The sequence below is a fragment of the Zonotrichia leucophrys genome, chromosome 6 (assembly GCF_028769735.1).
Source record: "Zonotrichia leucophrys gambelii isolate GWCS_2022_RI chromosome 6, RI_Zleu_2.0, whole genome shotgun sequence".
NCBI lineage: Eukaryota > Metazoa > Chordata > Aves > Passeriformes > Passerellidae > Zonotrichia > Zonotrichia leucophrys.
This window is the reverse complement of record NC_088176.1, coordinates 24,872,271-24,894,624: the sequence shown is the minus strand read 5'-3', so window position 1 is coordinate 24,894,624 and position 22,354 is coordinate 24,872,271. Positions and strand designations below refer to the sequence as shown.

The following is a 22,354-nucleotide window of genomic DNA, read 5'->3' as shown; positions in this document are numbered from 1 at the left end:
AAGTAATATGAAAAGGGTGGACAGATGTGTTTCCTATTTAGTTTTGAAATTGCTATTTTCAACTAGAAAATGTGAAAAAATATTATTTCCAACAAATATTAAAATATCTTAACTGAGCTCATAAAAAGTTCATTGTAAAGTCAATAAAAATCAAGCAAATTAACTTCTCCTAGAAAAGCCAACTGGACTTTTCCCATATGTTGAGTAGGGGAAGGATCCACCCCTTATTATTTTGAAGGAAGTAGTGACACAGTTTTGAAGTTCATTATGTGAACAAATTCATCCAAGATACACAGAATACATTCAAACAAACTAACTTAAAATGAGATCTTTCCCAATTGTACATTTTTTTTTCCCCAGATGATTCATCCAGCACAGCTGACTGAACAATTCTGTTAATGTGTGAGCTGAATAACCAGTTTGATTGTTCTGGCACTTCTGAATGAGACCTGTAATTTTTTCTCATCGCTCACCCAGCTGTTCTGCTGAACACGATGTAGCTATCTGTATATTCCAGAATGAAAAATTACAACTCTGGATTTTAAAGCTTATTAATAAGCATGCACTGAAGGTGACAAAAACTGTGAATCTATACGAAAACACTATAAAAAACCCCTTAAATTTCTCTATGCAAACCTTCAGTTCCTCCTGAATTTTTTCTTCCTCCAGTTTGGCTGCTTTCCGATCCTCCATTTCTATTTTCCATTTTTCTGCCACTATTCTGGCTTTTTCTTGAGCCATAGCATCACGGAATTTCTTTGTTATTTCAGCTTCCTTTTGTCTCCTTCAGAAAAAGATGTGAAAACAAAAATTTAATGCACTAATTTTCTTAAATTGAGGATCAATGCTTATACACTGGTTGCAATAAATAATTAGCATAAGCCTTCATGGAAAGATGCAAGCAAAGAATTAAAATGTATTTAACAAGAGATCTCGCACAAATCATATTTGAATAAATCATCCAGAAAGCAGACAATTTACAATTTTTGATAAATTATTAATTAAAATGGTACTTCTAAGTTAGACAAGTATTTCTTGGATGTCTTTAAGTCATACCTTATATTTTTCTATTGGTCTAGCAAAGCATGGTTGGGAATTTACTATCTTTCAAATACCAGTAAAAATGTCTTCCAAAATCTTATGCTAGATTGTTTATTCATACTGACAACGTAAGAGGAATTCAAAGGACAGGTTGAAGGTTTCAATCCCTGCTTAAATATGCAAGCTCTCAAAGCAAGAATAATTTCATATGAAAAAGGATAACACAGAATAACCTGATATTAAAGAATCACTTTTCAGTGCTGCACTACAAAGGGAAGTGTGTGAGGCAGGTGGCCTAATTTCTAAGAATATCAATCATCAAAACACTTTTGAATGTCCCCCAAACCTGGAAGAGGCCCTGCTAGAAGCAGCCACATGGCACTTTGTATAATGAGTTTTGAACTGCTGGAATAAAAATTAATACAAGCAAATTGCAAATAAAACCAATTTCAAAAAGGATTTTATGTACTAAACCCCCATTGTGGGCTCTGAACTGTGATACAACAAACATATCTAATTTAATCATCTCAAAACCAGACTGCTTCATTTTTCTTTATTTGCAGGCTGGTCAATGGTTTAACTAAATTCCCAAGAGAGAAAAAAGTTGGCACCACTTTTTTTTGCAAATAGGGTTTTTGGCTTTCAGTATTCAAGAAAAGCAAAATGACATTTTTACAAGCTGAAAACCTGACAAAGCAAGTGAAAGCAAACGCTCACAAAACATACTTACCAGTTTTACCCACCATTACCTCCCACCTTTCTACAAGGTCATGCCTCCCCATTATGCCAAGTGGACCCTGAACTCAGACTCTTAAATCCTCACCATAGCTCTTCTGCCTCCTTCTGTGCCTGCAGCCTGGCCCGCTCTGCTATGAGCTCCTCCGAGATCTGCTCGTAGGGTTTGTCCCCCGGGGCTTCTCCCATCACCCAGACCCAGACCTCACCGTCCTGGCCCCGCAGCCACTGCACGCGCTTGCCGTTACCTGCAACACCACCGAGAACACACCACAACGTAAACACTGCCTCAAATCCCGCACAGACACATCTGAAAGGGTGGGGAATCTGAAACTTAGAAAACATTAAGCTTGTCATTTACAATTCGGAAGAAAACATTGCTCAGAGGTCCAAAGAAATCTTCAGATTTGACCAAATTGTGCCAAACGCTGGGGAAAAAAAATTAAAAGGTTTTCATGCTGTGGATTACCGATCTTTAAAGACTCGCTGTCCCACAAAAATAAAAATTATTAATTCAGGCATGCATTTCCCAGAATTCCAGTATTATAATCCCTTTTTAATTGCTAAATTTGGTCTCTTCACTCAACAAGGGATGAATGAAGAGCATGGAAAAAGAGATGGGCAAAACCAATGACCAGTCATATTATGTGACTAAAAATGCTTTGTGCACAAAGAATGTCCAGTGTTGAACAGATAGAGAAACTTCATGGGAACACCTTCAAAGGATACGGGAATTTCGTGTTTCCACTGTGTGAAGCAAGAGTTTCAGGGAGCCTGCATGCTCAGAGCACACCACTCAGTGCTGCACAGCCTATTCTGCTCACAGAGGCAATTGAAAGGGATTAAATTTCTGGTTCAGTTTTCATGACACAAACTACACAAAAATCTATGGTTACTGTGTTGACAGAGTGATTTTAAGAACACCACAAAAGGCCTGAAAAGCTCTTTACAAAACAGACTGCATTTGGTGAGCCATCAAGTACAAGTGTAGGACTACAAAGGACACTAGATTGGATCCTACCTGAACCCATTTTAATAGTTATTTACATTACCTGACTTAGTGTGGTTTGGTCTTTTCCTTCTGCTTTGATAAATACAATTGTCAAATATTATAAGTATTTTAGAGGTTCATAATAAGGAATTTGTAGAAACACCTCTTATGCATCAATTTTTATGTTACATTTCTTGCAAATTTCTTGAAACTGTCCTCCACCAAAGGAGATTCTGCCACAAAGACCTTTACCAAATGAATACTGGATTTATTTCAAAGAATTCAGACTACAAGGCCATAAAGGGTCAGCAGTTTTCATCATTCCCTCTGTATTGGTCCCCTAGATTTCATCCTCTCACCCAAACACTGATATGAGAAAATTGTGCATCACAAAAGGAAACTTCTAAATCTTTATCTTCTAAAAGAAACCTTGTCTCATTTGAAAACATGAGAAAATGGACAGAGTACCATTTTCCTAAGGAGTTTTTCTCCAGTGTTCCCCTAAGAGTCAAAAGAAACTTATCCTATTTATAACAGGCCTGTCAAATAACAGGCAGGCTTTGCTTCCACTTTTCCTCCATCTCTCTCTAGCAGCATCAGCTTAGCTACTCTCACCTTAAGCTACCACTTGTTCTGTGTGAGGACATATCCATTTAACCGGATTAAGTTTCCCAATGCACAATCAATAAAGTGTTTCTGACATCCCAGGCTGAAGGCAGAAAACTGCAGGAGGCAGTGGAGCGGGGCTGTTGACAGCAGCAGTGTCAGCACCAGCCCACACTCACAAGTGTTGACAATCCAGACTGAAGGCAATGAATGGATCAGATCTCACCATGAAAGCTGATATTCTATATCAAATTTGAAAATGTAATTTATACGAATCCCCAGCGTTGGCCTAACGGTACTAACTTCAAAGAGGAGTGGAAATTTAAGCTAATAGTGTTTTCCTTCAATAACCCTCAAAAGCATTTGCTCTTTCACAGTCTATCAGATTATGTCTCAGGTTATAAATGTGAATGTATTTCATTGTGGTTCTTATTCTGTACATTGTGTTCCTGTCAGCACAACATTTATTTTGAACTTGTATTTTTTGGATACAGCATTAGAATACCATCTGCTGAGACCTGACTGCCCATATCACTACTTGCCTCCAAGGTTTGCTCCTACTGCAGTTCCTGGTAAAGTATCTTGAGAAGTATGGAATGAGTACTCCCAGGAACACTAATTCCATAAAACTAAAGGCAGTGTTTGTTTTAAAATCGCCGCACATCATCTTTCTTGTGAGGAATCTGAATATCCTAGTGTCTCTCCTTCATTTAGTACATTAAAGAAAAGACAACAGCACCCCTTGTATTAATTGATGTGTACCATAACTGGTGGATACAAAATACTACTCCAGTTCTGAGACAATTTCACTATTTCTATTCATTTATGAGCTTTCCAGAGGGAACCAGGAATGCAAAAAAAAAAAAAAAAAAACCAACAAACTTTTCAGGTAAGCAAACAAATTTTATCTTTGCTTCTCTCAAGGTTTTCTGTGCCAAAGGTTTATTAATGTGTTTCTCAGAGGCACAATTAACCCACTGCAACCCAGCCCAATAAAAGAAATAGCTGATTTGTCGATATGTCTTGAGAAATTGTTCTTTCTTCTTTTAAAACAATGGATCTTTTTTATAAAGTTCTAGCCAGTAGATGTATAAACTCCTTTGAAACCACCAGTGTTGTTGGTTCAGTACTACACATAGTACTACTGTATTTGCATCAAGTACATGTTCAAATATAGTCAAAACTGAAAGATTTGTGTATTAAACAACCTGGCAATTTTAACCTTCAGCATTAAACAGACAGACCCCCATATATAAAAATAAATAAATAAATAAATATACACATATATATAAAATTTTAAAATAATTCAGCTTGAGCACAGATGGTCTAATTTGGATTTTTCTCTAGAAGAAAAGATGGCCTTTTCACATCCAGCCACTGAATTTACTTCAAGAAATTACTCCCATGCAAACCTTCCTTAAACCTCTGCTCCTATAAAGCTGCAGCTGAGCTTTACTGTGCAATCTGATCATAAAACTCAGTAGATTCTTAGCACAAAATAACATCAAAAATGATTGTGCAGGAAAAAAAAGAGCACCTCAGGGAGAAAATCTGGCACTGTGAAAGCAGAATTTCTGCCATACAAAAAGCCTCTGCAGCCTGCAGAATCACATTCACAGTGAGAGGGTCAGCTCTTCTAGGCTAATGGTATTTTAAACTGCAGAACCTATGGCAAGATCAAGAAAGTCCAGAAAATAATTTCCCCTATTACTTGTAGGAAACTAGTGTTGTCTGCTTTGCAAGCAGAGAATTACTACTATTTAGGGCTGATTATTACAAAATAATTCCTGCTTTAAAATGCCTCTCAAGTATTAAAATTTTTCTGCAAAATAAGATGTTTTGTTAATACACTTTACTTCCAAATGAAAAACACCAAAAAAAGAGAAAAATTCAACTAAATGTAAAAGGAGACAAGTCCTGACTAAACAAATTTGAAATGTAGATGAGAAGGAGGCAAGAGAGCCTCATGTTTCCTGGTCAGCAGTAGGCTGCTGAGCCCAGTCACAGAGCCTAATGCAGAGTCAATAAACAAAAATTAAACCTCTTGAGCCCCAGTCTTGTGCCTTGACCACAAAAGTACTTTTTTCTTCTTGGAGAGAGTGTGACAAGTTGCAAATAATAACCTTAAGGAAGCAGCAGACATCAAAGCTAGTCTGGATTGGAGAGTGGAAATGGAAGTACTTTAGAAACAAGCAATGTTTTATTAGGAAAACTTAGTGAATAATTTACTAGGTCTTTGCCATCCCTACTCTTCCACCATTTTTCACCTAAAATATCTTTGTAGCACCAAAAGAAAGACAATATAAACTTTTGAAGTTCTTTTCACCTGAAGCTCATCCATTAATTAGTATCTCACATGGAGGTCCCCTAAAACTACACTCATACTGCTTTGAGACCAATAAACTGGTTTCTGGCTCCTTACTCCAGACAAATACCAGGTCAGAAAATGCAAAATCAGGTCTCTCAAATTTGCAGCACAAAGGCATCACAGCAAAAACTTTCTCGGAAACCTAAAGCCAGAACCAACAGCAGTTCAAGTTTGTGCATATAAATGCACACAATCAAAAATAAGACCAAATCATGTTTTCTATTTGTCTGTTATTTGCACAGCCAATTCTATAACAGCAATGAAAGCGTAAAACAATGCCCTGGAGGGCAATTGGAAACTCGAGCTCTCACCTGTAAGAATTACGATTCTGCCAGCAGCACTCCTGATCCCACCCACAGAGTGCTGGAGTGCTACCAGAGCTGAGCCACGGGGCACCACAGGCTGCTCTGGCCTCTGAGCTGCCCCAGGGCCTGCAGGGCATGTCACCTTGTCAGTGGCATGGGGGAACGCTGCCAGGGAGCACCAACACTGCCTGGACACCTGGGAACAGAGAGAAGCACCAGGACGGGCAATCCCAGCTCAGGCTCACTGGGTTCCAATCCTATCAGCTCAGACCTCCACATTGTGTCTGAGGCTTGGAACAAACACAGACACACCAAGGAGACCTGACCCCCACACTGCCTCTGCCAGCTGGAACAGAAGAGATGAGCCACTCACTGGGTTTAGGAGTTTTATGGGATTTGGCCTCCTTTTTAACATCACCAAATAAAATGGCTTTGGAAATAATGGTAATTAGAACAAATACAATACTGCTGGAGTCAGCTTCCTTTCTTCAGGCTTGGTCACCATTGCTTTAACAGTTAGAGAATCCCCAGCAGTCTCCATTTGTGATCCATCCCCAGTGTTTACACAGGAGCGATTCCAAGGGGCTAGAGGCCTGATTTGGTGTCAGGATTCCCAGCTGTGCCATCACCCAGTCTGCTGGCTTAGTCCAGCAAAATGACAGAGAGCACCAAGCACCCTCCTGCCTTTCTGTGGTAGGAAACACCACAGGGCATAAATTCAGAAAATTTTGTCTTCGCTGATTTATTATCTTAGAACCACGGGACAGCATTCAAATTCCGCTGAATGATGTACTAAAGAATCTGCTATTTCCATGAACAGCTTTGTTTCTCTGGGCTTCCCACCATAATTTTCCTGCTTGGAAGCTACAAATCTCTGCAATAGCAATTGACTGTCCTTCCTCACCCACTGGGAAGCTTTGCAGTCACACAAGTGTCTTTTGACTCTCTACAGAAAACATCTCTATTCTTTTCTCTCTCTGGGCTAGAAAAAAACTCCTGAAATTCATTAGGCATTTGAAACAGGCTGCATGTGGATTAAAAGCTGATCAGCCTGATCTACTTTTGCCATGGAAAGCTAAACCATAGCTCGTGGAGTTTGCTGTGTTTGTAGGGTCGTGGTTTTTGGTTCTTCTGCAATTCAAATATCGGGTATACTCTGGTCTAAGCACAATGTCCCTTACTTGAGATTTCTTGGCTTTCCAAGCAAATTATTTTTTATGGTTTCTTTAAAGTAGAGGCATGAATTTTCCTAGTCTGCAGGGTAGATGAGTTTCCATTCAGAGTTTCATTTAGCTAGAGGACATGTGTTAGAAGCTCATTGATTAGGATGAAAATGAGGATGTGAGCTTTAGGCTGTTCTCAATTCCTTGAGCTTAGCCAACATAAGTATTGAATTATCTTTTTTTTTTTTTTTTTTTTTTTTACAAACACACAAACAGAATTTCACTTCTTGCTAAGGAGAAAACCTAGGAAATTACTGTGAATGTTTTTGAGAGACTATTCAAAGGACAGAATGCACTTCTCAAAACAATAACTGCCGTTAAAATATACAAAGAACTAGATGGTAATGAGGAAAGTAACGAAAACAACATCATCCCACAATAAACTGAAGATCTACAATTAATTTGTGCTCTGCCTCTGCTAATTCTATGCTAGGGAGCATAGAATCCCTCTCTTCCCAAAACACGTTCAAAAAACCCCTTCATTTCAATTCTTAGAAGAATGGGGGGAAATTCTGCCCCTGACATTTCAATTTACACACCTTTGAATTTCAATACTGTGTTATGTGCCTTTCCATTGAGGGGAGGATTTGCAAAGGCAGAAAGAAATTCAGCTGATTACATTAATATATCAATGAGGGTTGCAGGATTTCAGCATTGCTGAAAAATCAGCCTTTTATGGCTCTCCAGCTGCTTCCTGATCATATAACAAACTCCATCTTCTGTTTATGGAATTACAGCCTGTTACCATGGAAATAATTATGCTGCAATAAACCCCTGCAGCATCAAATAAAGGAAGAGTGACTGAAGAGAGCAAATATTAAGGGAGGAAGCAGTTACTCACACAGGACTCTGGTAATTAACAAATGTAGCAGGGATAACTGTACACAACACTCAAAGGTAAGTGGGTTTGCATGAGGACATGGTATGTAAATATCTAACACACACATACAGGGGTTTGCATGTTAGAAACCAAAAAGAAGAAAAAAGAAACACAGAAATAAAATACCATTTAAGCTGCATCTGCCCACTATGCTCCAAACAATTTTGTGGCTCCCTGGCCAAGGCATACTGTTATATGTAACAATTTTGTAATTGGCCCAATTTCAACCAGGAGATAACATTCAATACTCTTTCTTAAAGACATTTTTCTAACTCCTTGCACAACTAGAGGCAGCCCCTTGTCTGTACATTTTAATGTCTGACCCTCTCACTGTAAACAGCATAAAAATATAGATAAGCATCAGAGGAAAATTAAAGGTTTTAAAATCATTCCCATCAGTATTGCTCATTTGAGATATTTTTCTTCATTAAAAAATTTCAAGAACATAGCACCATATTTTCTGATTCTTCATCCAAACTGAATCTTGTAAAGTGTAAACTCCATGTAGAAGGCTTGGTTTCTCTCAGAGACCTATCACAAAGCTTCCAGATTTTTCCTTTGAGAATAAAATAAAACCAAGTCTGCATGGCAGCTTCAGGGTCTGCTGGAGACTCAAAGCAGGAGGATAAGGGTTCTGTGTCACAGAATGAACAGGGAGCTATGGATCATTTTCTCTACCAGTCTCTCCTGATTAATGCAGCGTGCAGGTTTGCACTCACTCCTTTTGTCAGGCACACAGGACCAGGGAAGCAGGGAGAACTTTACCCTACAGTGAGGCTTTTTAGCACCACAGCAAACAAGTGGACTCAAAGGTTATTGAACTGCCATCAATGTCTGGATAAATCCACTGCTGACTTGAACACATTGAGTTTTCCTGTACCTTCCAAATCCTGCTCTCAAAACCTGGTTCCTTTGTCCTTGAATGTTTTAGTCATTTATGTAAAAAAATGGCAAAATCAGCAAGAAAATATTGAATTAGCTTGGGCAAATCCTATTCTCCCCTTGGCCACAGTTCTGCCCTCTTTCCATATCAAGTATTCATGAGTTTGCAGACAGCCACAACCTCGTATCATTACTGAGGCACAGTATGTGGGAGAAAGTCCATCACTGCTGTGTCAGACAGGCAGAGGAACACGACACTGCAGAGAAACCCAGCCCTGCCCTCCGTGCCAGAGGCTCACTAACCCAGCAGCCTCTCTCAGAGAATGCCTGATGCCAGATGTCTCAGGGAACAGGAGCACTGAGGATTGCATGTCTGCAGGAGAAGGCCCCAGGTAGGCAGCAATTCTGCTGTCACTTTTCTGCAAAACAGAGAAATCAGCTGCAGGACAAGAGAGAAAACGGAAAAGCACAGACTTATTGCAGATCATAGGAGGCGAGAGAAATCCCTCTGGATTTGTTCCATCTGGTGCATACCTAGGTCATCCTGCAGCTGGAGGTCTCTTGATAGCCCCAGGTTCAGAGAACTGAGTTCAGAAGCTGCTCTCTAACCCTACCTCAGCACTCAGCCACACCAGGCACAGGCCCTGAGCTGCTCGGTTCTGGCCCAAGGTACAGAGCATAACACAGCTGCAGCACATCTCAAGCTGCTCTACATTGTGTGTTACATTAAAACTTGTCTAATGACTTCAAATTAGGTGGCTCAGTACCCTAACAAAAATTGTTTTCATGTTCTTGCTCCTGTTTTCTTTTTATTTTTCCATCTATATCTGAATTGGAAACAAAGGACAGGACTGTTCAGAGTTCAAGATCACATAATGCCAGAAATTTCAGAAATACTGAGGTCTGACGTCCCTGGTTAGATCCATATCCAGTGATACAGAGAAAGGCACGCTGAACACAGACAGGAGCTTGTCACCATGGGAGATAAAATCTTAGCTAAGTATTTCCAGGGTCTGTAGAGGCCTGAGCATAAATAAGGAATATATTTCCAAGTTCAAAGTCAGAAAAATGTCACTGCATGTCCACCCACTGAAACACATGCTCACTCACTGGCCTTCCTCTGACACTGATGTATTCTCCAGCCATCCACTTGGTATATTTGAGATACTTGCTTCCAAACAGCATCATCTATTCTCTAATGACCTTTCTAACACAAATGTCATTTAGATAGATAAATTATTTTCTAGCCATGCTGTGATAAGCTTACCCTATTTTCTCACAGCTTCTCTTGTTAAGGACAGGTAAATAAGAGCATTTACAAATAGCTCCCATCTGAGCACCACCAGCTGCAGTTCACAATGAATAAATGGCAGAAATAACAGCAGCAGACCAGCATTGTCTCCCCTCCCACATGACTGTCCTTCAGCTACCTAATGCTCAATAGTTTTTGAGATCTCATTTTGGGAATGCTGGCAGCTCTGGATACTGCATCAGTGTCAAAACCAAAATTGGCAGGGCCCTCTGCTTCCTCCCAGCTCAGCTGTAGTGGCTAAAGAGCTCCTGCCTAATCACACAAATATGTTTTTGTGCAAATTGCAAAGCTGCCTGTCACTCAAATCTCAGAGAATCCCAAAGGATCTTGAAATTTTGAGGAGACTTCTCTCAGTGATTTTAGCACAGTAGGAACAAGCAAACTGTTTAATTACAATGAAGATATGTTCCTGAAACATCTGCCCAAGAGCAATTTGTAAGTGAATTGAAGGTGGACCTCCAAGAATTCAGCTCACTTGTGATGCTATTCCAGCACCAGCCAGCAGTCATTATTAAATGAAAGCTACAAAATATTTCCTTTACATTGAATAAGCTCACTAAATGCTTTGGTAGGACACATATAATGCCCAAATTCTACTAATAATTTTAGGCTAGGTGTAAATAGCAAAAAAAAAAAAAAAGGGAACAATTTATTCAGTATAGGAATAAATATAAAGGAAATACTTCATTCTAAAGTGATTTTTATACATTGCTTCCCTTTAGACATCAATCTGTGTTTTTAATTGGCAAAGAAATTAAAACCATTGAATAATCTGAACACATTTCATTCACCCTCAAAATGAAATATTTCCTTCAACACTGACTCATCTGATACTAGTTTCAATTTTAACCTTTCCTCAAGACACAAGGAACCAAACAATCCAAATAAAGAAGCAGGCACCATTTAGCATTACATTTTGCAGGTGACTAATATTTTTTTTAGAAATTAGGAATAAGGCTACACAGATGGGTGCACTATTTGGATTGCTAAACACTCTCAACAACTTGCATCTTTTTTCATGGTTTGGACTTGTTTTCTAAACAGCAAATTTCATGGTACTGAATAGGGCATTTATGGACAACTTGCATTCAGTGGCACTGCTTTAAAAAAATGCAGATTTGGGGCCTTTGGTAGTTAGTTTCCAAACAATTAAAAAATGATCATGTTAATGAGCATTCCCTAAGTCTGAGGATGATTTTAAGTCTAGCCTTTCTGGCCTGCAAATGCCAATCCTTTTGTCCCCAGCTCTGCACTTGTAGTTTCCATAGGACAGCACACTTAAAACACAAGAACATTTCATCCTTAAGTCACCGTAGTAAATCAAACTTGAACTCACAATCACTGCTTTGTTTTGAAAAATCCAATCCTTTTGCTGTGCTGCTGAGTGTACACATCCCACGGTAGCTAAGCTCTTGAATCCATGGGGAATTGCAGCAGCTGGGGTTTAGAACTCTAGATCAAGCAGAAGGCACTTTTCAGAGCATTTTAATTGAAGAAGTGTCCATTAGCAGCTTTTGTTCAATCTTATCATATCCATCCCAAAGAGATGAGAAGAAAAGTTTTCTTATGTGGCTATTCAAACTTTGAGGAACGCAGAACGATTTGAAAGGCAGTGCTATAAAGATAATTCCACTTAAATTAGAATAAAATTATTTTATACAAATGCTATGTTGTATTCACAAACAACCTCCACGTTTTCAGAAACTCAGCACAACATTAGCAATATTGAAGTCTCATATCTATTTTACTCTTTCAGGCTACAAAAATATCTATAAACTCAGAGTAACCCCTGGCCTAAAAAAGGTAGCATGGACATAAAACTTGTCATGCAGCAGAGTCAAAACCAAACCCACAGGTGAAAAACCTCAGATCCCTCAGTTTCAAGGGAATAAAGAACATGTAATTGGGGTAGCTTTGCATTTTTTGGCAGACACTAATTTAAAACAGGACCAAAAACACTCTACATTCTACACTATGTAGCAGGGGAAGAAGGTCTGGAAATTCACTTATATATTAAGGGCAACTTAAAATTAAGCAGCTTCAAGGTCCAAAAAATTATGATGTCAATTGTCTTCTAGGAAAAAAATATTTTAAGATTAAAAAATATTATTGTCATCTACTCTACTTGAGTCTATGGGCAAGACTATTGCACAGTAATTACTATTTTATATCCATAATTTGCAGTTGGCTTTTTTATTTTTTTGTTTTAAGCCAGAAACCATCTTCACTGAGAGACCATTTAACATCACATTGTGGAACTATGCAGTAGAAATCAATTACAAGTATCTGTACAGTTAATGATCAGCACATCTGAAAGAAGTTATATTTTCCAACTCTGGTGCACCTCAGTTCATGAAAGTAAAAATATATTTCCAGCAGAACCAGATGCCTGACTTGCAAATCTGATTCCAATAGTTCTTCACTACAGTTCTGAAGAAAGTAGAAATTCCCTAACAGTGGGCAAAAGTCAAACCTAAGCAATACCTTTAATTGGCAATTTAAGAAGGTAAAATGGAAATGGGTTTTTGTGAAATTTAACTCAATGTGCATTTGTGACTACCTTTGTCAGAGCAAATATAATCTATAGGGTACTCTGCTGCTCTCCTTTCTCCTATTACTTACAAATCAGAAAATTACTTACCCAGAAAATGGTCTCCTGTAGGAGGAAGCTGAACAGGTTTAATGTATAATTTATATATGGAAATGTAGGTGTCAACACTGTGACAATTCATCAGATAAATATTTTTGCAGTTAGAGTTTTCTGTATCTGTCTCCCTCAAAGAATGAGCATGATACAGATTATATCAATGATATGATGTTGTTTTGGTATGTGGAGCTGAACTGCATTTTTAATTTTTTTCTCAGCTACAAATCAATCAAAATGAACAAGGCTTTTGTGCTGTATGAGAGAAGCTGTTCTGATGCCATCCCTCTCAAGAGGGCCATTCACAGTGAGAGCACTAACATGAAAAAAATAAATATTTAACAGAATGACGTTTTCCAACATTCACCTTGCCATCTCTGAGGGGTCATTTTCAACTCTTCTATGGCTGACTAGGGTCTTCTGGTCATGCCCCCCTCGTTTTTAAGGCTACTGTTTTAGCTTAGTCCAGTCATTCCATGCAGGTCTGTGCTTCAAGTGAGTCTTGGAAAATAGTTTTAATTTGAAGCACTTTTCTAATAATAGTCTTTGAATTGATAACTATCTAAGGGGCACTTTGTGAGGTTCAGAAGCTCTAGATATTTCAAGTCTGACAACTGAATCCAACAATATCTCTGTATTGAGGTGTTTCTACCATGGCTGTGTTCAAATAAGCAACATTTGAAATGGGATTGCAGTCCCATAACCATTAAAGAGTTTTCTCAAAATCAGCTACGAAAAGTTAATAGAAACTTTGAATATTCAAGCTTTAATAGATTTAAAGATGTGATAAGATCTTTGGCAGGGAAATGGGTGGTTTACATATCCCTGTGACATCTCCTTGTTGAGTGAGGAATCACTGTAGTTACATTTCCAAGATGAAATGTTTTCTATTTTACACCAGCCTATCAGCTTCATCCTATGGATGGGGGAAAGATCTGGAAAGGCACTAACTCAGAAAAAAGAGCAAGGAATTAAGTATTTCTGTTTACTTGAAACCACTTGGACCCAAGGCCAGTCAATAGGAAAAGACATTTGGAGAAGTTATTTTCTGATGTTTCTTCCACCATTGTCCTATTCACTTTTCAAGTCAACACACACATTCAGCATTCATAGCAGCCTCTGGGAGGAGCTCCATGTTTTAACTATATATTGTATGCAAACACATTTCTGGTTCCTTCTCTTTGGTTTTGGTTGTTGGCTTGCCACACTATTGTCCTATTCCCTAAACAATCTCTTGGAGACTATTTACTAATACAGTTGGAAATTTAGTCTCATATAGTATGGCTCTTTTGGTATTACATTTATTCACAAAGAGCCCTTCATAACAAGCTCAAATTCAAAATTGTTTGCTACTACAGCCTGATGGAAATATTTAATGCTAAGTCAAGAAACTGCAACAGCACAGGCTTTTTCCTGACCTAGAATGAAGATGTCAGGTGATTAAAAAAAAAAGCCTTAGGAGGAGAGGAGGAGAAACTTGGTCATGATACATCAGTTACCACCGAACATCAGCAGCAACTCCTGACTGAAACAGGCACTTCAAAACAATTCCCCTTACTCCATCACAAAGATACTCCCAAAACAAAGGAGCAGCCTGGAGATACAAGGAGCAGGAACACGTTGCTTTTGCAGTACCAGACTGTCATTTTGCCCATGGGGACAGCTGGCACTCATCCTTGCAATCTCTTCCAGATGCCTGCTGCACCACAGCCAGCTGCAAGCCCACCATCCCCAGCTGTGAAGCAGAGAAGGAGGTCAGAAATCTTACTCTGGTTGCGCCTTGCTGTCTTTCTCAGCACAGCCTCCTCCATTCGGGCTTTTTCTTCCCTTTCCCTCCAGCGCCTCAGCTGCTCTTCTCTCATCTTGTAGAATAAGATCTGCTTCTGCTCTTCGTTCAGCTCTGCCAGGAGCTCAGGGTCAATATACATGTCACGCAAAATTTGCTGCAGCATGATGACTCCAAAAAAATAAAAATAAAAAAGATAAGGAAAAACAAAAGAGAGAGAAACCTGCTTCCAATTATACCCAGTACAGTGACAAAAGCCCACTGATGGCACTCCAGAAGGCAAACTGCAGCAAAGGAGCTCTCCCACACCTGCCTGCCCAGGAGAGGTTTGATTCCTGCTCTGGCTCTTTTTGTGCAGGCATATTCTGCTCCTTGTCTTGACAGGGACAAAGTTCTTTTCTTATCTCATCCTCCAAATGTAGGGACAGGTGTCAAGTGAATGTAAGAAAAATGAACAGAAAAGGCTAGGGAAAAAACATAAAATGAAAAGGCTGGGAAAAAAGAGTAAAAGGCACTTGAGTGCTCCTGACTGCAAGCCAGTAAAAATAAGGGATTCTTGATTGAACCCAGCAGCTTTGCTCCCTTGAGCAGAAGGAAATTCAACATAGAGAGTCTCAGAGTTTCAGGTCAAGCAGTTCCCTTCAGCAGCAATACACTCCCAAGGGCATGAGCGTTGCCCAGGGGTTTAAAATGATGTCATGGTTAAAGGTATCACCTACACCAACAATATCCATGTCACTTTGGGAACTGATCTCCCCTGATAAGAGAGGAGTTTGCATATTATTTCTCAGTCTAGCCTGTTAACTAGTCTCAACAGAGTAAAACATGTTAGAGGTCATAGTTACCTGGTGTTGACAAATACTGTCATGCAGTAAATTGACTAAAATGCTTCTAAAATTAAAGCAGATGTTACAAAAGCCACAAGAATCTTTTTATCACTTTATAAATAAATCAATATGAATTAAAACAAGACCAAGTTCTCAGCAATTCATGCAGGCTGTGCAAGCCCTGATGTTAATTCATTTTCCACTAAGTTACAATGCTGCTGTTCCAGGAGATTATAGCTCTTCACTATGTAGCAGTTTTATCAAAAACAGCAAAAATAATATTTCAGCACTAGGGCCAACAGCCACTTGATTATGTAAAAAACCCAAATCAAACCAAAGCCAACACACTAAAAAGCAAACCCTCTGGATTCAGGAGCCTGTTTCCACTGGGCAGGGGCTCAGCTCCTCTGGGGAGGGAGGGCACACTGTGGGAGGGGGCTGCTTTGTGAGACAAACCAAAGTGTGGCCACTAAAAGGCACAACAAAACACAGGCTGAGTCACATCCCACTGCTTGATTTTTAGACAAGAAGGAAGAGAAAGAGCAGGTCTATGTTTTCTCACGAGAAACTTGCTTTATAGATAAGGAGCTATCAATGTCCTGCATGACTTCCAAGACCTCATATTCGAAAACATCTTGCTAATGCACCTATATGTCCTTCTTATGAGGAATGTAAAATACTATTGCCCTAATTTAGATGGAAAAATCAAACTGATAGAAACCAAAATTCTGATGAAGACATTTTATCACCTGGAAAAACAATGCCAAATATGCTGGAATGAGGCTTTCAGCTGAAACAGGATTTCAGAATCCATCAAGTATGGATTGTAAGGAGTGTAGTCCACATGCTACTCTGAAATTCAGGATTGGTCCTATGGACAGATTTTGTCTCCTAAAACAAAATTCTTTTATTATTACTATTGTTTTTTAAGAAATTCAGCTTGGAAAGAAAAAAACCTAGAGTAAGAAAGATTTTGTTGTGCTTCTCTATTTTACTTAGTCAGGTATAGAAAGGGGAGACCCTGAGGGGGTTAGCTTTTGTTTCTTTGCTTCTATTCAATTATATTAGAGCTGTGCCTCCACATTTTGGCACTAATTGAAAAAGACTCGCCTTTGCACAGGCTTCAGGGCAAGCAGTTTCACTGTTTTACTCATTTGTCATCATTCTTTATTTTATTTTGCTTGACTTCACAGATCAGAAATTAAATTCTGATCAGAAGCTATCATGGTGCAGAGAACAAACTCTTCATCATGGATTATGTGTATCTGAGCATGACAAGTAGCACCATCTCTGAACAGCATTCAGCTGCAGAAGCAGCTCAGGATGGAGATACAAGACAGAATGCAAACAAATATTCAAGCCATGTTCAATGTTGAACATTGTAATGTTGAACATTGTAATGTTGAATGAGCAACCACACAAGAAAAACAGCAAGAGCAAATAGACAAAATAACACTTCATGAGCAACCTATTGCCTGAAGATTATTCAACAAAAATATTTGAAGATGGTAACCAAATGATCAAGTAGAAATCATCTGTGTGAGATTTTTTTTTTTAACAAAGTAAAAAGTCACACGTGGAAGAGTTATCATCTAATCACAGCAGCAAACCTGATCAACTTCCTTGTCCTAGATTCTCTTTGGGTTGCAGCAATCCCAAAATAAAAAACTGGAAATATAAAGGAGAAGAAAGATAAAAAAACATGCCACCTGATGTAAGCCAACATCCAACAGAAGTAGAAACAAACATCATAACTTTTGCCACTAATTTTTAACCTATTAGACACTGATTCTCATTGCAGTTCGTGTTTCCACAAATATTCCAAATACATAGATGGAATTATCACAAAGAAATTATCATGATCTCTCCTGACTGCTCAGAAAATTAAGCAAATCTATGAAATCCAAAATAACCTTGAGGAAACAACAAATCTACTGTAACTCTTTCTATTTATAGGATTAGCTTGTATTTTGCAAAGTGATGATCTTTGCATCTCCAACCCATGTAGAGTCAGAAAACTCAGGGATAGGAAATAACTCAGGCAAAACAAAAAATAAACATTTTATTGCAAAATAATTATTCTCTCTCCCATTCCTTTCCCAGGCCAAATTAACATATATATAAATTAATGACTGAGGAGAGCAGGGAAATTTGTATTAAGGATGCCTGCTTCCTGATTTTTGGCCATCCATCATCTTTCCACCCTTCTGAGAAGTATTTTGAATAGTTTAGGAGGACAATGAACTCTCCATTGCTTTTCCACCTTGGTTACCCCTAGTTCCATGGCCCAAGCTAAGCTAAAATCATTACAGAAACATTACAACTCAACAGCCTAAGCACAAAATAAAAGTGGCTATTAATGGAATTCTTTGTTGGCAGTTATTACCTTACAATAATTGCCACAAAACTTGATGCTCTAATTAGTAGCAGTCTCTGCAAGAAGCCCAGAGGTGTTTAAAATTTAAGCTTGGAGTTTCCTTTAATCTTAAATGGCATCTTCTGGAACTAGACACACTCTGCCCCACCTCTGGAGTAGCATCTTTCTGGCTAAGCACTCCTCAGTGCTGACACTAGAATCATCTGTTGGGGGAAGGGGAGGGAGGGAGAGGAAAAGGTACAGAAAAACATTTTCATTTCATTTTTTAAGGGGAAGTCTTTTATTGACTAAGGGCTGCAAATCTCTTCATCCATTTTCCTCTGAGCATGTGCACCTTCCATTCCCTGAACTGAACAGCTCACTGGCAATGCTGATTATTGCTGAGCCAGGAGAGCAGCATTTGTGTTTTATGACACAGCCATATAATCTAGTCATGTAATTTACATAAAAATATTGTGCTATAACCTACACATTACAGAGGAAGAGAGGGCTGTAATGCATCTCTCTCCTTAAAGATTTATGTCATTAAGAAAATATTAATTTAAAAAATATTTTCTTAATATGATTAAGAAAAAAACCCAGTAAAGAAAAAAATGTGGCAGTCATGTTTTCCAGACTCTGAACTTCATGGTCTTAATCAATTTTTTGTTGTTTGTGTCTTAATATTTTTCATTTTTTAAGAGGAAGGAGCATACAGTATCCTAATTTTTCAAGTCCTGCTGTGTCAGCATCAGAAGAAGAACAGTAGAATCTGGAACAGAATGGTGCAGGAGGGAGCTGACCATGCAAAGAGGAAAGGTAAAATTAACATTTGGTTGAGGTCTCCAAAACCCTACAAATCTGTCACTACAAAAGCAAATGTGCTTTGGCATTCCCCACGAACTAGCCTTATGTCTGATTTGAAGTTGCTGTTAATTAAAAGCTAGAAAAAACCAAAAACCAATTGAGAGCCATCCCTTCCCCACCTCCTCTATCACAGATGGGCACAACAAAACCTGCCTGGTTTTCCTCCGTTTCCATAGTCAAGTCTGTGGCTCCCTCTAAGGGCTGAAATGAGTTTCTCAGCAGCACAATCTGCAGCTGGGTCAGAATGATTGCTTTCCTGAAGCTGCTATTCCATCGCAAAGCACCACATAAAGCAAAGATGAGGGTAAGTTTTTCCAGACCTTCCTTTTCAATAGAGCTCCAGTAAATCAGGCTGCTGTATGTTTTGGAACATGGGCAGGCTTTGCATGCTCATCCTCTTCTCTGTACTCATTCAAGATTGCTGTTTCTGCAAGGCACTGTGTTAACAACAAAGAAAAGGAAAATTCAAAAAATTAAGATATGCATAGCAAAATAAGAATTAAATAGATAGATTAAAACCTCATCTTAACGAAATTAAATGCAGCAAGAGCGCTACAAACCAATCCGTGAGAAAACACATCTTATACTGTCAGTCTTACAGCTGCAAGTGAAACAATGATAACAGGGGATTTTAATAGTGCAATGAAGATTTACAGTGGCAGGAGTCTCATCAGACAGATGGGTTTTGCTTGGTTTTATTTTAATTCAAATCTGTTATTCCTCAGTCTCACACAGAAATCAGATAATCACAGTTATAGAGAGCACTGACAGTAGGGAAAGCAAAGGGATGGGCACTAACCCAGGCAAAGCAGTATTTGCAATCCAGGGCTGCAGAGAGCAGAGCCATCTGTCATTACTCCAGTCTCCCAAGGTTAGTTTTGTACTCTACAACACCACCTGCCCTTCAGAAGAAGTCCCATCAGTGATTATTTTTGCCTGGCACTGTGGCAATCCTACCCAGCAAGATTACTTTAGGGCTATCCCTTTGTGTTCTGTGCCACAGCTGTCACACACACAATTACACTGGAGCCTGTGATGCCTTCAAGGTTCAGCACAATTTATTAGAGATTTCAGAACCTGAGTGGAAAAGACAGCCCTTTTGATTTCTCTGCAATTTTATAATAGATATTCCAAACTCTGACCTGCATTACAAAGGTCTGACAAGTATGTAGAACAATATGTACTTAATGTTTCTTGCTACTAATACACTAACAACAGCAAGACACAACAAATAGCTGGCAAGTCCCATCATAATTTTTCAAATGGAGAATAAAGCATCCACTATTAAAATAATTCAGAATGATAGTGAGTAAAGTAAATCAAACAGGAAAAAAAAAAGCCAAGGTTCCTTGACAGAGTTGATCTGAGAAAACATGGTAAAAAGGCTACAACCAGTGTTCCCTAAGTCAGCCACTGAAGAGAGACACTTTGCAGAGGAAGGGCAGAAGATGACAGAACACTCCCACACACTGCAGTTAACTAGAACAGAGTTCTTGGTACTTCACCATCCTCTCCCTGGGATTGTGCTGTCTAATTCAATTGGAGTATATCTCATTGACAAAACAGTAATCAAGCTCTTCAGGTTGGGCTTTCAGCTACAAACAGGGTATACTTGGTTGGCAGGCAGCAGGCTCAGCCTGGGAAGCAATTACAGCTCACTGAGTGTCTGCAGGGATCTAACCTTATCAGATTAAAAAGGCACACTGCTAGCAGCCTCCAAGAACTTCCTTTGTTCAAAAAGATATGCAGGATGAACTGCCTCCTGCTCTGCTATTTCCACTTCCTTGCTCACATCAGGACATTATATTGCACTGTATGGAACACAGCCTGTGCTTACACTGCACACTGCAGGCCAGCTTTGTGCTGGCTAAGTACAAAACACATCAGCCCATCTGTTTCTCAGCAGAAGTCTCCAATGGAGACTGAAGGAGGCCATCCATGACCCTTCAAAGCAGAAATGGTTGCCTTTCAACTCTGGAGTGATAGGCTTTTCTTAAGGGTCTATACACCTTTTCTTTTTATTGATTTACCTTTATCTGATCTTTATAATGATCTGTTAACCAAGGAGGAAACTCTAAGTGCAGACAGCTGCCTGAAGAATATTGCTGTGGTCTGCTCTTCTTTCCCTGCCCCTCAGCACACACCTTCCCCGACCCAGCTGTCTGCATAGCAACAGCACACTTATCTTCAAGCAGGAATTCAGCATTCTCCTCCATAAGAATTACTTGCTTTGTACATCCACAAAGCCCAAAGAGACTTTTGAATTCCATGACCTAATTGCTACATGAAATTATTCCAGCATTTGGTATGTTTTCAGTCAAGTTCATTACAATGAGCTACCCAAGAGATATCGTGTTCTACATTATGCAAGTTTCTCCTCTCAGATATATATTAACTTATGAAAATGCTCAGTAAGTTCACTTTTTTCCATCTCACCATAAGTGCATCAGAACATATCATATAAGAGCTAATTTTCTTTAATATACTCCCTGGTACCATTCAGCTGCATTTTACATAATGCAGCAGTTGTAGCACATCAACTTCACATCATATCAGACACTGCATTATGGCAGCTGAATTGATTACTTGTGTAATTGAAGGGCATCAATAGGAAAAGTTTTAATCATTAGGTGACTCATCAGCTTTATATACAAAATATCTTGCTTTAGTGGCACCATGCAAGTGACTTACTCTCAGACCATAGCATTTTAAGCCACTTCTTATTCTTGTCATTTTTGTTTGCAGTACAATCCTACAGATTTACAAAAGGCAGAGCATAAACTGAATGCTGACTGTAAAGGATTTCTTTTGACTATCAGACTCCTGTTTGCAAGACCTAATAAAAATCCAGCTAGACAAAAGTAGTTTTGATTCTGATGGGAGTTTTTGTGGGTCGGTTTCTGTTCTGTTGTTCTTTTTATAAATTGTAATATTTCACCGTAAGAAGCCAGCCTTTTCTTTGTTTTCAAGGGTGAGACGGAAAAATCCACAAACACTTATATTGTTCTATTATATTATTGCTCTATTATATTGTTCTTTTATTTTCAGCTTCACTTGCTGTCCACCTCCTAAGGTAGCAAAACCTCTGCTGCAAAAAAGTGCCTAACTTGCTGCTGCAGATCACATTCAGCACTTTCCACGCCCTGACACTGAGATGCTGTTCAAAAGTTTAAAAAGCAGCACCTAAAGGATTTTGAAAATCCTTCCCTTTTACTTGAAGTCTTATTAAGACCTTCTCCACAGCTGTCATATACCATAGAACAAAGAGTAGCTCAGGACATTCCTGAAACTTACTTGATTTTTATTTTTTTTTTTAACTTTAATCATCTTCACAGTTTCAAACCACAAAACCTGGATTAAGCCTACTGGCTCATTTTCACAATACAAGCCTGCATAGCTTTGGCATTCATGTCTGTGCTCCCTTCACCTGACAGAAAATACCATTTTCAAAGCTATTTGCAAAATTATGGCAGATATAAGTTTCACAATAGGGATGTGTCCCTATCAATCCCTTATGGCAGACTTATGAAG

General features: G+C 38.9%; 1 protein-coding gene across 2 annotated transcripts in view; it reads right to left on the bottom strand.

Annotated features, from left to right (window-relative positions):
- SH2D4B (SH2 domain containing 4B) overlaps positions 1 to 14,939 on the bottom strand; it is a 58,399-nt gene extending 43,460 nt beyond the window's left edge. For both annotated transcript variants that reach the window (XM_064716615.1, XM_064716616.1), the window contains exons 1-3: positions 14,756 to 14,939; positions 1,865 to 2,024; positions 637 to 784 (exon numbers count right to left, since the gene is read on the bottom strand). In XM_064716615.1, the coding sequence (XP_064572685.1) occupies positions 637 to 784; positions 1,865 to 2,024; positions 14,756 to 14,939 (492 nt within the window). The remainder of the gene's footprint in view (positions 1 to 636; positions 785 to 1,864; positions 2,025 to 14,755) is intronic.
- Between the last annotated feature and the right edge of the window lie 7,415 nt (positions 14,940 to 22,354).